General features: G+C 50.9%; 6 protein-coding genes across 6 annotated transcripts; 3 read left to right on the plus strand and 3 right to left on the minus strand.

Moving 5' to 3' along the window:
• Window positions 1-938: 938 nt before the first annotated feature.
• N0V89_010572 (uncharacterized protein) lies at window positions 939-2,883 on the plus strand (the record flags this gene model as incomplete). Its single annotated transcript, XM_056219314.1, has 3 exons — window positions 939-1,614; window positions 1,672-2,379; window positions 2,432-2,883. The coding sequence occupies 3 exons, from the start codon at window positions 939-941 to the stop codon at window positions 2,881-2,883; spliced, it is 1,836 nt and encodes a 611-aa protein (XP_056066441.1).
• A 404-nt stretch (window positions 2,884-3,287) lies between these two features.
• N0V89_010573 (uncharacterized protein) lies at window positions 3,288-4,328 on the minus strand (the record flags this gene model as incomplete). Its single annotated transcript, XM_056219315.1, has 1 exon — window positions 3,288-4,328. The coding sequence occupies one exon, from the start codon at window positions 4,326-4,328 to the stop codon at window positions 3,288-3,290; it is 1,041 nt and encodes a 346-aa protein (XP_056066442.1).
• A 1,244-nt stretch (window positions 4,329-5,572) lies between these two features.
• Window positions 5,573-7,933, plus strand: N0V89_010574 (uncharacterized protein; the record flags this gene model as incomplete). The annotated part of the gene is made up of 1 exon (XM_056219316.1): window positions 5,573-7,933. One exon carries the CDS (start codon window positions 5,573-5,575, stop codon window positions 7,931-7,933), a length of 2,361 nt encoding a protein of 786 aa, XP_056066443.1.
• Window positions 7,934-10,476: 2,543 nt separating this feature from the next.
• Window positions 10,477-11,787, minus strand: CBR1_2 (NADH-cytochrome b5 reductase; the record flags this gene model as incomplete). Its single annotated transcript, XM_056219317.1, has 4 exons — window positions 10,477-10,626; window positions 10,682-11,225; window positions 11,287-11,625; window positions 11,675-11,787. 4 exons carry the CDS (start codon window positions 11,785-11,787, stop codon window positions 10,477-10,479), a joined length of 1,146 nt encoding a protein of 381 aa, XP_056066444.1.
• Window positions 11,788-12,721: 934 nt separating this feature from the next.
• Window positions 12,722-14,623, minus strand: cut9 (anaphase-promoting complex subunit Cut9; the record flags this gene model as incomplete). The annotated part of the gene is made up of 2 exons (XM_056219318.1): window positions 12,722-14,475; window positions 14,527-14,623. The coding sequence occupies 2 exons, from the start codon at window positions 14,621-14,623 to the stop codon at window positions 12,722-12,724; spliced, it is 1,851 nt and encodes a 616-aa protein (XP_056066445.1).
• Window positions 14,624-15,173: 550 nt separating this feature from the next.
• On the plus strand, window positions 15,174-16,058 carry cwf16 (Pre-mRNA-splicing factor cwf16; the record flags this gene model as incomplete). Its single annotated transcript, XM_056219319.1, has 1 exon — window positions 15,174-16,058. One exon carries the CDS (start codon window positions 15,174-15,176, stop codon window positions 16,056-16,058), a length of 885 nt encoding a protein of 294 aa, XP_056066446.1.
• Window positions 16,059-16,608: the final 550 nt, after the last annotated feature.

A 16,608-nucleotide genomic window follows, 5' to 3' on the forward strand; every position in this document is an offset into this window, starting at 1 on the left:
GATCGCATCACTTCTATTCCTACTTTGGATGCGGGATCTACGCTCGGGCGCTACTCGGGCACGCCCATGGCGCGCGGCTCGAGCGTGAAAAGAACGATAGACCGTTTTGGTATATGGTGCTCATCCACCGTTTGAGGTATTGTCGCATGAGGCTGCCCCGATGATCATTACTCAGTCTCGGGAACTGCTGCTCTGTCAACCATTCACTACCCTCTGCCCTTCTACTAGTGTTGTGAGTTATCTAAAATCACCGACGATCTCTGCCTTGGGCCTCGGGACAAGCGTTCAGATGTGTTTTAGTAGAAAATTACTATTGGAGCTATCTGCAACCTCAGCGTATACGCAGTAGTGGCACCTCCGAGACCGTTGCTCGCCTCCATGAGCCTTGACCGCCGTTCCGTATGGCGACTTCAAGCTGCTGCACCGTTGATCCAACACCATTTCCGACAGTCAAAAGAGGGGTCTTGGGTAAGGGACGAGAAGTGGGCCGATCGTCTATCGGATACGAGGCTTTCCACCCTTTCACCATCCCCTCGTGCGTTTTGTTGAGGACAATCTTCACAAAATAATTATGCACGACGGATACCGCGTGTATTCCGCCCCCTCTTTGGGTCCAGAGCTAGAGGCTGTAGGAATGTCATGCCTCGAACGAGGGTCGTGTCCGCTATCAAACGATAATTGGCTCGCTTTACTGCGAACAGCATAGTTCCCTCCAGCCTTTCACGGGGTCATGATGAGGGACGAGTCAGTGGGTATGGTGCGAACTGCTCCCCCTCAATTTGGACGCATGTGTAGGGTTCTTCCATAACATGCGCACTCCTTCGAGGCTGCATCTCTTTCCTTGCTCGACAACTTTACCCAGGACTGTCCAGCGTTCCTAGACGCGAGGCCTCTTTGCCATTCTTCTTATACCTTCCTTCAATCTGCACTACGACGGAATGGCAGACAAAGTGGACGAGCCTAGGGCCACACCTTCGGTGGATGACCACCCTAAGGATGTGGTCACAAGCTCTTCTGCTCAGTCGTTGAACTCAGAAGAAGCCGACAAGATTCGGTCACGAGTCCTGGCCACAGAGAAGACTCTCTTGCCCAGTGGCTACTTTTGGAGCCCTAAGATGATTGGTAGTTTGGCAGGAACTGGAATCATCGTCTGCGCAACCTACTTCCAGTTCCAAGCCACTGCTGCTGTCCTTGGTACTGCCATCGCTCAAGACATTGGTCCGAGTCTTAATACTGCTCTGGTACCGACTGTGTGGACTATCTCGCAGCCCATCTCATTGCTTCTGTTCGGTCGTCTCTCTGATCGCTTCGGTCGTAGAGGCTTTGCCCTTGCCTCATGCGCTCTTGCCATAATTGGTGGTATTGTCGCTGCGACGGCTCAGTCTATTGAGACGCTCATCGGGGCTCAGGTCCTTATGGGTATCGCGTCTGGTGTCCCGGCATCGTACCCTCTGTTGGCAGGCGAACTTATGAGCAACAAGGACAAGTACATCGGAACTGCTGCCGTTGTCGTGCCCAATGTTATCGCAACCGGTTTTGGAGCCTACATTGGCTTGAGACTAGCCATTGTAGCTAACTGGCGATGGATCTATTATATTTTCATCATCATGATGGGTGAGTAAAATATCCTTGGTCTTGCACAGTGACCAATCGGCTAATCAATACGATCAGTACCTGGCGCACTCCTCTGGACCATCTTTTATCATCCTCCGTCATACGTCCAACTACATGGAAAGAAGTCCAGCAAAGTTGATGAGATCAAGAAGGTTGACTTCGTCGGAGTTTTCTTCCTCGTGGCCGGCCTCACACTTTTCTTGCTCGGTATATCTTGGGGCGGCCCCGCGCAGCCCTGGGATTCGCCCAAGATTGTAGGACTCTTGGTCTCAGGAGCTGTCGCAACCATCGCTTTCATCCTCTACGAAGTCTTTCTTACGCCGGCTCAGCCCATCATTCCCATGCGCTTCTTCCGTGACCTTCGTGGCTTTTCGTGCCTTGAGGTTATCTCCGCGACGTATGGGGTGATGAATATCGCGCTCTTCATCATCTGGCCACAGCAGATTGCCAACATTTTTGGATCTACTGTCAGCTCGTGGGAGGAATCTGCTTGGTTATCCACCACGGCGGCATTCGGACTCTGGGGCGGTATCGTGATTTTTGGCCCGCTCATGCACTTTATCGGGCACATCCGATACCAGATTCTGGTGAGCAGTATCTGGATGACTGCCTTCATGGGTGCTATGGCAAGTATCAGTCTCGAGAAGAAAAGCGAAGCCATTGCGTTCAGTTTCTTGGCTGGACTGACAATCGGTTGGGGAGAAGTCATTGCTGCCATCCTGGTGCAGTACGTTGTCTCTGACCAGGACCTTGGTGTAGCATTCTGTAAGTGATTGCCTGCTCAACTGTATCACCGCACCGCTGACCCAGATATTAGCTGTCATATCCGCCTCCCGCACGATCTTCGGCTCTATCTTTACCGCTGCCTTCACCGCTGTCTATACCAACAAGGTCCCCGGATACCTCGCCTCCATTGTGCCCTCAGCCGTGACCTCCGCCGGTTTGCCCTCCGATTCTGTGCCAGAGCTCATGACCGCCATCGGCGCAGGTACGCAGGCCGCTCTGCTCAACGTCACCGACATGAGCCCTGAGATCCTCCGAGCCACCAACGTTGCCGTCTCGACCGCATACTCCAAATCCTACGCTTACGTGTACTACTTTGCCGTTGCGCTTGGCGGCCTTGCTATAATTGCTAGCATCTGCCTCCGCGACTTCGACCAGTACTTGACTGAGCATGTGAGCCGCCAGTTGTACCACAGGGGCGAGGTCAATGAGGATCCGCTGGAGAAAGTGGATGTAAAGGTCTTGAGGGGAACAGAACTTGGATGAAGTTGAGTCGGAAAAGCTTGCTTCAGCTTGAGCGCTCGCTGAACGAAAGATTCGGTTGAGGTAGCTAACGATGTTGGACGTATGGCACTGGTGGATGTTCGGATGTTATTCTTGCCATAAGGGTAGCATCTGCTAGTGTAAATAAGAGCTATGCGCGGCACTCAGCCACTGGAAAATTCTTCTGTAATCATGTTAATGCCTATCTAATCTTTCTCTTCGATTCTCATCGATCAATTCGCGGTCTGACTGTTTCAGACCCTGGAAGGCTAAGCATATGTAACACTTCGAAATGCAGCACTCTTCAAGGGGTTGACTGTTAATCAAGCATGCTGTAGTTAAAAGTTCAGCTAAGCGCCGAGCAGCCTACATACATCTCGAAGATGCCCGACTCAACCTGCACACTTTTACATGGGCCACTTCGCACTCACAGCCTTACCTTGCGCGTCTGTAACAGGCAGCACGCTACCGTGTCGCAGGTTCTTTGGAAAAGTGCTCTTATCGCTAGCAGTCCACTTCCCGCTCTTAACATCCGCACTTTCGTAAGGGTGGTACCCATCACCTCCATAAAAGTCAAGTAATAAATGCGCCTTCCCAGCGACCTGATTATCCCAGTAGCTTGCTGGTCCTTCCACACTCTTCTCGATAATGGCATTGCTCCCGCCCGGCCGAGTCCACGTGCCGAACAAGCCTGTGGTAGATATCTCGGTGAAAACGGTTTTGGCGGTCTCGTCCTTGAGGAAGCGGGTATATGTGTTGTTACCGAGAGGCAGAATGTCGATGTCGATGATATTAGTTGGGCTATAGTTGATGTAATCCTTCGGCGTCGTGAAGGTCTTGAAGTCATAAGTGTACGCCGTGCGGATACGAATCGCGGATGGGGTGCCCGTATGTTTTGAATCGGAGGCGGCGTAGAACTTAGATGCCCAGAACACAGCGTACTGCGACTTCGTATCATCCCATATAGCGGTGGGCGCCCAGACCATACCCGCAGATGTGTCCTCCACTACCACCAGACGCTCGTTCGTCCAGCTCACTAGGTCCGTCGATTCCCAGACAAAGATCCCCCGGCTACCAGTTCGCTGTGAGGCGTCCCATGTTGTCTTCCCAATGTTGAGGTCAGTGCCGATAATGTACCATATCTTGCCTGCTTCGGCGCCGCCGCCGGTGATAATAGAGGGGTCGCGCACGCCTTGAGTGCCTTTGGTAGGGCTAATCACGGGGTTTCCCTTGTTCAACGCTTTCAGACTGATCGCATTATTGCCGTTGGATAGGTAGAGGTACACGGATGGTTTGTCGCCTAGGAAGAAAACGCCCAAGTAATTTGTCAATGAAGGGTCGGCGCGCCGTGTCAGGCCGTATGACGAGAAGTCTAGAGATTGAGTAGGTCGGACGGGTGCGCAATATGTTATCGATATTTGTGCGACTATGAGCAGTAGAAGACGCATTTTGGTGTGGTGTGACAATAGCTGATTGCGATGCAAAGACCGAGGGCTGCGCTACTCCGGCGACGGTGTCCAGTCTTTCTTTAGTACACCCTTCAATATAATTTCTTCAAAAAAGGACAATAAGTCTTCTTAATCAAGGGTACCAAGGTTAGGTGCGCTACATTATCTGGCTAAAGTGGCACATGGACACTATGCAGTGTCTTGATGATTATTGGTGGACATTCAGCCTACTATACATAACCATCCCATTGAAAACAAACGTGGGCTTGGCCCAACCAATTTTATGTTCTGATCGTTGTCGTAATCTAGCAACACTCTACTCAAAAGAGAAATTAGGAGCATGCGCAGGTCGACAAGGGCTTGTGCGCAGTGGATAGTTGAGCTGAGCGCCGAAATTCGTGTCACTCTTTACATTTTCTCGATCCTATTGGAATTGAATCGAACAATGTGTTCTGCCAACATATGCATCCAATTGCTCCGTTCTTGTTGATTCTGATGAATTGCTGTCCCCTTTGAGTTAAATATCATTTACCCTTCGATTGAACCAGCGCGCCATATGTCAAACCAATTTTTGCATCCTTTGTAGTGTCGATACAAAGTAAAACCTTTTACCATCCTTCATCGCAATAATCGACTGTTCTATGCTCTACCTCATAGCTTGGATACACGTCGCGAGACGCGTCTTCCAGTCCTTATCCCATCTGTTGTCGGACTAATGAACGTCGTCACGAGTGAAAAATTACCCCTTTCGAACATAGAACGGCGGGAAATGGAGCCTTCTTCTTGTTGTCGTCATGCCTCAGACTCGTCCTCTCGGCACCGCAAGTCTCGAAGCACTTTCCTCTATATAAGCTAGAACGCGAACATGGGGCGTCTACAGTACGATAATAGAAGTCGGAGTACAGGACTGCTACAACCTCGCGATCCTTCTTCTAATGGCCTAGTATTCGTAGCAGGAATTCCTGTATATACCCGATTTGTTGTTTTGTGATTTCCAGATTTGCAATCCACGTTGCTTTCTTGAAGCGATAGCTCCCAGCAAGCGCTTTTTAAGCGAGCCAGCTGACAGTGGCGAAGGGCCGTATGCCGAGGGCTGAGTTGGGGGCTTCATAGGCAGCCTTGCGTGACACCTTGCTCAGCTGAACTCTAAACATTACTACCCTCAAATACACGATTGCATCCCCAGGTCTGGTCGCTTGCTTATCTTGGTGCTCTAATATTTGCTGGCGCTACCGTGATCTGTCATGGAGGCACTTGCCGCCGTCAGCCTCGCTGGAAACATCTTACAATTTGTCCACACGGCGAAACAGTTGGTGTCAGTAAGCCGAGAAATACTTGACTTTGGAGCGAAGAGCGAGTATATCGAATTGCAAGTAATCTGCAAAGATTTGCAAGCTCGAGCAGACCGTATCAGAGTACCCAAGAATGCCGAGGCTGTCGCGCTGGACGCTAATGATGAATCTATGGTGGGGCTGGCTGTACAATGCAAATATCTCACAGAGCGGCTCCTCGGCGTCTTGGAAAAACTGGGATCCAAAGATGGAAACAATAAGTGGAAGACCTTTCTTCAGGCACTGAAAACACAATGGCATGACAGTGAGATTGAAGACCTACGTAAGAGACTGGACCGTATTGGGCAGGCAGTGCAGGCGCGTCTAGCACGAGACGAATACGATTCCATCAAGCAGCGCCTTGATGCGCTCCTTGTAAGCAATGAGCAGATGGAGATTACAAGAGCGCGGGATATTATAGCCTTGCAAGTCAATTTCAAGAGGGCTTTAAGTCAAACCGACGAAGAGACATCGGCGGAATCGTTCTGTCAGATCGCGTCAGAAGGCTTGAATTACACCGCGGAACAGATTATACTCACCAAGGTACGATTTCCTCGATTAGAAGATCGCTACTCTTCCATCTCCGCCGCTCACCGCAAAACCTTGGCATGGTTGTTTGGCACCGGCAATACGCAGGGACGACAAGTCTCAGCTGCAACATTCGTTGAATGGTTACGGTCCGGTGATAAAATTTACTGGATTTCTGGACGTCCTGGCTCTGGGAAGTCCACTCTCATGAAGTTCTTATGCACTCATCCGGAGACGACAGAGCACCTGGAGGCTTGGGCTAAAGGAGACGAAGTCATCATCGCGGAGTATTTTTTCTGGAATGCAGGGAAAAACCGTCTTCAGAAATCGCAAGAGGGTTTGTTGCGTTCGATCATATACCAGATCCTACGCCAACGTCCAGAATATATACGCCTAGTGTTTCCAGGGGTATGGAGTGTGTACGACACGGATAATACTAGACCCTCCGCTTCTGAGGGTTCGGGCGTGGACCCCGAGTTACCTGTAGATGAGGAAGGATGGTTCAACGCACTAAAGTGTACATGCAAGCTCTTGACCCAGTCAGGTAAACGGCTCTTCCTATTCATCGATGGCTTGGATGAATTCGAAGGCAACAAACTTGACATTATTAGCCTAATTCAAGATTTGAGGTCCCTTGACCTTGTGAAGCTTTGCGTTTCCAGTCGCCAATGGAATGAATTTGAGGACGCATATGGTCGAAAAGGCACATCGAAACTTTACATGCAAGACTTCAACGATGAAGATATCAGCTCTTATATAGACGATACATTCTCTCATGACGAGAACTATAAAGAGCTGGAGGACACAGAGACGCGTGGACGAGCTCTGGTTGAAGAGATAGTTTCCAGGTCGAATGGTGTCTTCCTATGGGTAATCCTAGTGGTCCGCTCCTTCCAAGAGGGCCTCAGGGAAGGAGACAGCATCACGCGTTTACAGAAACGGCTTCAAGAACTGCCGACAGAACTGGAAGAGTATTTTGAGAGAATCTTGTTCCACGACGTAAAACAAGCCTATCGTGACCAGGCCGCACAGATGTTCTTCATTACCCTGGAGGCAAAGGAAAACCTTCCTCTCATGGCATATTGGTTCTTGGACGAGCCAGAACTCCCGGCTGAACGTCGACCGCTAAAAATGCAGCAAACGGCCAAGCGCCATAAAGACGCGAAAAAAAGACTGATTGCCAGTTGCAAGGGACTTTTGGAGCCTCATTTTCCACAGACGAGCAGTCAACAGGGCTCGCTACCCTCAGCTGTCTTGTTTGAGTACAAGGTGGATTTTCTGCATCGCACCGTACGAGACTACCTGGCTCTACCTACTACAAACATCCGGAACTGGGCGCCTAAGGATTTCGACCCACATGAGGCCATTTGCAAAGTCCTCTTCGCACAGGTCAAAACAGCCCCTCAGGGTCCCGAATATGGACCTCAAGTTTCGGCTCTATGCAGAATATTCGATCACCACGCCAGAGCTGTACTCAGCTCAGAGAAAAGATGTGATTTGGTACTAGAACTATCGACTGAACTTCACACAATCGAAGATTCGTATAGCTCGAATATTCCCGCGTCGTCAAATGCTCGGACTGACGAACACAAACCGGTTGTGGTGGGGATAACTGCCGGCAAACAGAAGATACCTATGATAGTGGAGCCTACTAACGTCAAAGTCTCACCTGTGCGTCCATCATCATTGAAGCGTTTGGCTTCTAAGCTGAGCCGCAAGAAGTCGAAATCTGGAACGGATCTTTGATTTTCTGAGACCAGTATGGGCTGGCATGGATCACCTCCTTGGAGACATGCGACTGCTCATCGTACCTTCTCTTTCTTAAAACAAATCGAAATTCTTTTCCTCAGCATGATCAGTACGGCTCTTCATTTCGCCGTACATCATTCCATGAACATAGCATTCGCCGATGTTCCGGTACTGCACAGCACTCCCATTGTCTTGGCGCTGGCGAAATATATATGGGACTCGGGAACCATGAGGAATGCATACATGATCGCCACGCTTCGTAGCTTTGGGGACTATACAGAAATGTTTGTTCTTGGTGATACCAAATCTTCTATCGTGGGAGGGAAGACACGCGGCGTAGAACAACTGAATGGATCTCTTTTCGTCTGCTTCAGGGTTTTCCAGAAAATGGAGAAATTCTTGTACTTGTTGAAGTCGGTCATGAGTACTCTGCTCTGGCAATTCCCATATGTGATTACAACCTCTTGCTTGTATAGTGTCCGCATACTCGAGCAGTATGTCTTCTTCGGCCTTGGTCGAGTGTGACGACTCCTTAGCAAATTCCAACCACTCCACGAAGAAGAACGAATTGTCACCACTAGCAATATAGTGGTCACAGTTACTTCTTGGAGGCAGATATTCGCTAACATCTTCAATCGTGTCAATTACAAAGCCGGCACACAAAAGGTATCTGTCCAGCACATGGCCCCAGGGATGATGCGCAGGTACTGTATACCACGATGCAGCAAATTTACTTGCATTATGGTTGATGATGAATCGATCAGAATGGCTAAGCCAGTTTGCGCTCCAGGAAGGGAGTTCGAGAGCGTTGGACCCGTCACTTTCGGCCAAAGAGAGGCTTAGAGGCTGTCCGGAGAGGTAGTTGATGTTGGATGAAGCTCTCATATAAACATCTGCAATTTCTAGCTGGTAATCAACATCAGGCATATGATGTATCGGATGCAATTGCCGCCCAAAAGAGTACATTGCGTAGACATAGTCTCTTGGGTCAGATGATACAGCTGAAGAACTACGCATCGCTGATAAAATGTCGGGGACAGTAAATTGAGTGCCGTCCATGGGAGTCGGCTGCGTTGAGTGTACGAAAGCTCTTGTCTTACGAGCGAAATACCAAGCTGCCCAACGACTACGATGTTGTAGGGGCCCGGACCTATGAAGCTGTTGACCGTGGTACTGACGCCGCATTGATTCACAATACAATACGAACGAAGCGCCGGGAGAGCGCATTCGTTGACCCGGTGCTAAGAATCTACAGACAAGCAAGGTTGCAGCGAACTGAGCCCACGATATGTCCTCGATCTCGTCAATTATGACAGGATTTCGGGAACACACGATCTCTTGAACAACCCAAAGCCTATTTAAGGGGTTAGTCTAGCTGGGAAAGCTCTGTACACCACCAGACAGACCTTGTGAGATAGGGCTTATTTAGGAAGGTATCGAGGCTGCGCCAGGCAGAGAGGCTGATCGCATTCGTCGCCGTTTCAAAGAAGTCGAGGTCATCCGCTGTAGGTCTATAGGTAGAGTGTATGATGTCTGCCGTTGAAAGTAGTCTAGCTATAGTTGCTTCATAGGCCTGGACACAAGATGACATATCCTGAACAAATTTTCGAACAATATGATTATCGTCCAGGCCAAGCAAACAAAATGTGTGATTTGCCTTTTGGAAGATATCGGGCATTCGAGGCACTATAACGGACTTCTCTACCATGTCGGCTTGATTGATACAGATTGCATCGACCCAAAACCAGGACTGGCCTGGGCGCCGCTGGATCACATCTAGAATAGAAAAGAGGTTGGGCCCAACACTCCTAGGAGATCCGTCGCAAGTGATCGTATGTCGAGGCTCTGGGTTACCCCATACGTACGAAATAGCGACGAATGGCGGTGCGTTTGTCAGCGCATAGGTTCGGAGAGTTATGTCGAACCCAGGTCGGATCTTCGCCAAGCGAATCTGGAAGGGTTCCAGTGGCGCATACTCGTATGCTCGGGAGTCGGCAGGCATATCTGAGATGTTTTGTCTGCATGTGTGTTCAAAGTATCGTCTGAACCGGGACTGGAGCCTGGAATGATGGGTGTCGCTAATTCCAGCCGCAGAGTGGCGTGGTAAGCGACCCACTCATACGCTACGTTAGTCACGCTGCATGATGTATAGCTTGGATGTTCTGGCCTTTCGTCTCGAGCGTCTCAAGCAAGTGACAATCGATCAGCCGACATAAGTGCACCTTGGTCATCTAGGCAACTGGTTATATGGTGAAGGTCTTTCTTTCATGTGAGAAGCAGATCTGTCTCGACCGAAATCCGACAGTAGCGATTTGTAGGTTTGCCTTCTCCTCTCGTAGGCATTGAAGGAAGTTGCGGCTCGGTTCGGATGATGCCTTACAAGGGAAGTCTTTCGGTACTTGGTCGATGTGCAAGCGCAATCTGCACGAGACAGTCCGCGTTATCCTCCCCGTGCTCCACGTATTAACAGATTGGAAAGCGGCCATCATGAAGTGATCTTGCGAAGTCCCTCTAAATCTATTAATTGACTCGGTATATCTCTAGAAAGCAAACACCTGATCCTCCAACTTGCTAACCGGCCTTGCCTTTTCGTACCCTAAGCTCTCCGTTATCTTCTTCATCGCGCCGACCATAGGCGGCGGTCCACAAAGCAAGATCTTAACGTCTGACGCGGGCGGGGGCAACCATTTCTACAGATAGCGTTAGCATTTCCTTTGAACCTTCTCCCTCAAAAGCAGCACTCACCTCGATCATCTCCTTCGACACAAATCCCACACCGCTTGTCCATCCCTCGGGCGGGTTGTTGAGAACGTAGTTTACCCGGATGCCCTCGTCCTCTCTCACTAACGCATCTAGCTCCTCCTTAAGCAGGATATCCTGCTCATCTACGTTCGCAAAAATCAGATCAATTTGCGTCTTATCCCCCTGTGCCCTCCCTCTCCTGATGGCATTTACAATCTGCAGCATCGGCGTAATGCCCGTGCCTCCCGCAATCATCCCAAACCTCCTCACCATATTGGGGGTGTACATGAACGCGCCTTTTGGCCCGCGCACGCGTATCACGTCGCCGATATTAAGGGCGGAGACGTGCTGTGTTATGGCGCCGCCAGGGTAAGTCTTTATGAGGAGGTCGAAGAAGCCGGGCTGGTGGTCGCCGGAGATGGGGGTATAGGAGCGTACGACTTCTTTGGTGCTGCCGTCGGGTTGGGGGAGGAAAGCGCCGATGGAGATGTGTTGTCCAATGGGAAGGCCGAATGTTGAGGTTGGAGAAGGGAGGGTGAAGCGGTATCTATCAGAGCACAGCCGTCAGTTCGGACGCTTGCGAGCATTGCACTTGGCATGGGACTCACATAGCGACATTGTGCGAAATTTCCGTCTTTTTCTCCAACTTAAACTCTTGGAAGATGTCTGGTTTGAGTATCCTTATGGTGTCCACATTCACATCTTCTTTCGCAGGTGCCTGTGTCAGGACGGCTGGCGGCGGCTCGATGCCTTCTATGACTTCGGGTTGTATTTCGACCGTGTCTATCTTCACCGCGTTTTTCACATCTGTGGGTTTGACGGAAAGGTCTAGAGTCCCTATCTTGAGGTCGGAGAGGATGTCGTCGGCTTCTTCGGAGTGATCGGTTGCGATATAGGATTCTGTTGCGTCCTGGCCTGCGACTTCGAGGAGGACGTCATATCCACCGCTGAAAATGTTTTAGTTGAGTTGTGAGGTAGTGAGAGGGGAACAAGTACGGGTGCTCTTCTACGAATGATGTCGCATCGTAGACAATGTTATTGATGATCATGTAGAGGTCCTCTTTTGTGTTGTGCAGTTGCACATCGGCGGGAGTGAGAATTTGAGTCATGATGGGTGGAGTCGAGCTAGGGGTATCGTGTCGCGGTTGGGAGGCTGTGCGGTGGTTCCAGAAATCACTCAGCACTTGAGAGATTGGGGGACCAAAAGTTTGTTGATATCGAATGTTAAGTCAACTGCAAGCGGGAGAATCGAACATTTGAAGGGGCCAGGAGTACGGTCTCGTACCGATGTCGCGGAGGACACCAAGCGCATACGAGCCTGGATTTACCCCACGTTTTCGCATAGAATTAGATACGTTATCCATATCGCCGCTAAGATGCTACAATTGTACGAACGCTATTCGCAACTGGACGCACCCCGTGACTTTGAAGTATTTACGATTGTGTAAAACTCGTAATCGCTTGCCTAATCCGTAAAATCAACAGCGACCAATCAGTGTTCTGGCGTATCGGAGAGTGAATGTGGGGTCCCCGCGTGGCACATAAGCGGGCCGTTAACAGGAGGTTCGCCATGTTTATCCCAATACGGCAGAGAAGAACCGAAGAATCCTCGGTGTCCCATGTGGTGATTATCGCGTGCTGGTAGCTGTTTTTGTTATCAGAAGGAGATAAGACTGGTATGGGTGATTGGGCCTCATGATTGAGAGTTGATTTTCGTGCACACAGGACGGAACTCTTATCTAGTCAATACAATGTTAAAATGGGTCGGAGTGGGTACAGCTAGGACACTCACGCAAAAGCCCGTCGACCAGCGATAACGCGTTACACGTTGTCAATGGCTAGTCAAAAGGGCGCTGAAAACTCCTAATCATGCTCTTTTTCCCGAAAAGGCCAGCAACCAGTATCCAAACTCCACCTATGCAACCCGCTCGCTAATAGACAAAACATTACAATGACACTGCATTTAAGCAGGCGCCGCTGGACCTTTAAGGGCACTATCCATCAGAGTCGACAGCCATGCTTGTTTCCTCCAGTGCACTCAGGTCATCCATAGGGACATTTCTTCTCCTCCGGCTCCTGCCTGCCACTTTGTTCTGCTGAATCTCCCCTAAGCCTACCGCCGAGCAAGCGTTCCACCTCCTCAATCTCTTCGTCGCTGCCTTCCCCACCCATGCTTTGCTCATTACCAATAGTCTTATCCACGCCCGCAAAACTCGCGTCGTCTTCGTTGGCTTCGAGTGCACGATTGAGCAAATCTGTGGCCATAGGATCCTGTGGTGCCACTGCGAGCGCCTCATGGAACGCTGTGACAGCGTCCCAAGTTCTCCCGAGCTCAAGCAGCACAAGTCCTTTCGCAGAGAACACAGAAGCATCTTTGACACCATGGCGCAGAACGTCTTCAAAGGTTTGTAGGGCTTCCTCTAACTGAGCGTCGCGGCGGAGGGCGTGCCCGAGGTTCGTGCGGATAGGGATGAGCGACGAGACATCGGCGTTGTTCTGTTCGCTGATTGCAAGGGCGCGGCGGAACATGGAGATGGCATTGGGGAGATGGTCTTCGTGGTAGAATACGACGCCCATTTCGTTGAGCAAGAGCGGGTCGGTGGTGCAGAGCTGGTATGCAGTATCGAGATATTCGTGTGCAAGTGTCATGTTATTAAGCTGCAGGTTCTGCATACCGAGGAAGAGCTGCGGAAGGTGAGTGCCCTGGAACAGCCGCGCGGCGGTGGAATATGCCGAAATGGCTTGATCGTGTTCGCCTTCTTCAGCGAACGTGTGCGCGAAGCCTATCCAAGCAGGTCCAAAATGCGGATCCATGACTGAAGCCTTGGAGAAGTATCTACGTGCTTCGGCGATGCGGTGTGTTGCCAGATAGTATATGCCCACAGCATGCCAGGTGCATGGCTCCGAAGGATGTGTGTCTGTAAGCTCGTGCGCAAGCAAAAACAGAACATTACGCTGCTGAAGCTCGTACAACGAAGCGAGATGCACAGGCAGTATTGCGAAATTATACTTATCTTCCCTGAGGACAGATGAGGTCAACTCGAGAGCTTCGCGGAAGCGGCAATTCGTGTAGCGCTGTTCGGCTTTGGCAAGGATGATGTCGGGGTTGTTAGCGAGATTGTAGTGTGTCGTCAGCTGTTCCACAGCCTCTTCGAACTCATTCGGTCGCGAATACTTGGATAAGCGCGTTGTGTACAAGGTCTTGGTGAACTCTGCGGCCTCTTGCGAAAGCGAAGGGTTGTTGGGGACGCTGATGGTATCGAAATTTAGTGAATCGAGGAACTTCCACTCTTCGGTGGGAGACATGAGCGAGTTGGTCATAAGGGCGTCGAAAGCTTCGAAGCACTGTACGTCAATCTGGCAGGCCGTCTTGTAACACTCTTTGGCCCGGTCGAAGGCATTCTGTTTGGCATAGCAGAGACCCCGCAGATAGCACATGCCCGCCTCTGACTTGATGTTATTAACGTCTTCCTTGTCGCGCTCCTCGCTCGTTGGGACGCGTTCTGAACGCGAGCCATGTTTATTGTGCCGTGCGCCCGCCCGAGTGTTTACATCTACGTGTCGTAGCTTTTGGCGTGCGCTACCTGGTGCCGTTATAAGATGGGTGGGATTTTTGTCGCCCAGTATCGCCAATGCCTCCTCTGTCTTGCCTAGCTTTATCGCGCAGTGGGCTGCCATATACCGGCATTGCGCGTTGCGGTCGAGCAGGTTACCACGAGCGAGAAACGACTGCGCACGACTATAGTTGCCGGTACTGAAGTGGACCTGCGCCAGATAAAATGAGTCTTCGTCAGCTCCTACATAGCGTTGTTAGCGAGAAGTGTACATTTGCATCCTTGACCGCATACCTGTGAGGGCGAGCACCTTGTCGCCGACGAAAATGGCTGTCTCGTACTGATGATTGTTGACGGCTTCCTGCCGCCATTCACGCAAGAATTTATCCATTGGATGGAGAGTATGTCCAAAACATCAGTAAGAAATTGCGGGAGGCATAAGGAAGCGGATGATGCAATGTTTGTACTGCGCCGGACGCGGTGAGCTCGAGCGCGCCTGCCGTTCGCGTGGGCACGAGGCGGGGCTGGCACGTGACGTGCCCAGTGCCAAGCATTGACGCTAAGGAAATCGCGACCGCCTTCGACTTTTGGTCGCATCCAGTCCTCTTCTAAACCTTTACAAGTTGGCCGGAACATTTCACGGATTGAGACAACGGGCCGTTGATCGATCCGACTCGACTGCATCGCCGCTGCAGCTTCCGCAACTCAAATTGGACGTATTTCAGCACTCTAAGACACTGAACTCTGGTTCACGAAGAAGATCACGTGATATCGAGCTCGCAACCTGGGTGCCTCCCATTGCAGGGTTTTGAACCGCCACACGCAAATTGATCAGTCTTCAACAGCTACGATCAGCATCCTGCACTCTTTACATTTGACCCCCCTCGCCTGCACAGGAGACCTGACACCACTACACAACACACTCTTCCACAACCGCCACCATGTCAGAACGTAAAGTCCTCAGCAAATACTACCCCCCCGACTTCGACCCCTCCAAAATAACCCGCACCCGTGGCCCAAAGCAAGCCGGCCCCAAAGTCCAAACCGTCCGCCTCATGGCCCCCTTCTCCATGAAATGCACCTCGTGCGGCGAATTCATCTACAAAGGGCGCAAATTCAACGCACGCAAAGAAACCACTGATGAGAAGTACTACCAAATCGCCATCTTCCGGTTCTACATCCGCTGCACGAGATGCTCGGCTGAGATCACCTTCAAGACGGATCCCAAGAACATGGACTATGAGTGTGAGAGAGGCGCAAAGAGGAATTTCGAGCCGTGGAGAGAAGCGAAGTTGGCAGAGGAGACGGAGGAAGAGAGGCTAGATCGCTTAGAGAGGGAGGAAGCGGAGAGGGACGCGATGAAAGAGTTGGAGACCAAGGTGCTAGATGCGAAGCAGGAAATGGCTATTGCCGATGCGTTGGACGAGATTCGGTCGAGAAATGCGAGGATTGAACGAGCGGAAAAGGAGGGAAAGAAGGCGGAAGTTACAGTTGTTGATGTTGATGAGGCGCGGAGGCGACAGGAGGAGGAAGATGCAGAGGCAGCGAGGAAGGCGTTTGAGGGGCGGAGTATGCCAGATATTGGCGAGGAGGAAATAGCAGAGGAGGAAATGGATGACGCGCCTGCGGAAGTTCCCGTGGTGGCTTTCACGAAGAAGCCAAAGGAGAAGAAGGACTTCGGTGCTGCCTTGGGTATCAAAAAGAAGGACTCTGGTGCGGTGTTGGGTATCAACAAGGCTCCCGTACCCGCGCCAACGCTGTCGGCCAAGCCACCAGCACCTGTTTCGAATGAGCTGTTGGCGGGTTATGACAGCGATGACGATTGAGACTGATTTGGACAGCTTCACGTATGGCGATCTAGCGCCGGTCATGTATAGTAGATGTGATATCCACCTTTCTTCAAGCATTCTAGTCCACTTGCGTCCCTACCAGCATCGCAATCACGTTTCTCCTCGTTTCCATCAATTCGTCGTGGTTTTCCTCTCACTTCGGCATCTAAAATCCCAATCGATCTCTCCATTTCTCCACCCGACCAGGGTATAGACCATAAATCATGGCGGCGAACACTACATTATGACGAGGGAATGGTATACGTTGCGGGTTTTGTATTGCGCGCAACCAGTGAAGGACAATTGAACCCCTCTTCTTCGTGGCCTTGCTCTAAGCTGTGGTGTCAAATGTTGCACAGGGATGCCCACCGTTTGCGGAGCCAGAAGTGACGATGAGAGATTAGAGGCTGATGCTGGATTGAGCCACCCTGAGCATAGTGAACGATGTGGCGCTAGTACATAGTAAGTAGCAGGGCCAGAGCGCTGATATGCGGGGTAGGGACAAGGAGACAGTGCATGCCCAAGTCGAGTACTTATCCTCACTTAT

Source organism: Didymosphaeria variabile (genome assembly GCF_027946475.1).
Source record: "Didymosphaeria variabile strain IMI 356815 chromosome Unknown scaffold_8, whole genome shotgun sequence".
Lineage (NCBI taxonomy): Eukaryota > Fungi > Ascomycota > Dothideomycetes > Pleosporales > Didymosphaeriaceae > Didymosphaeria > Didymosphaeria variabile.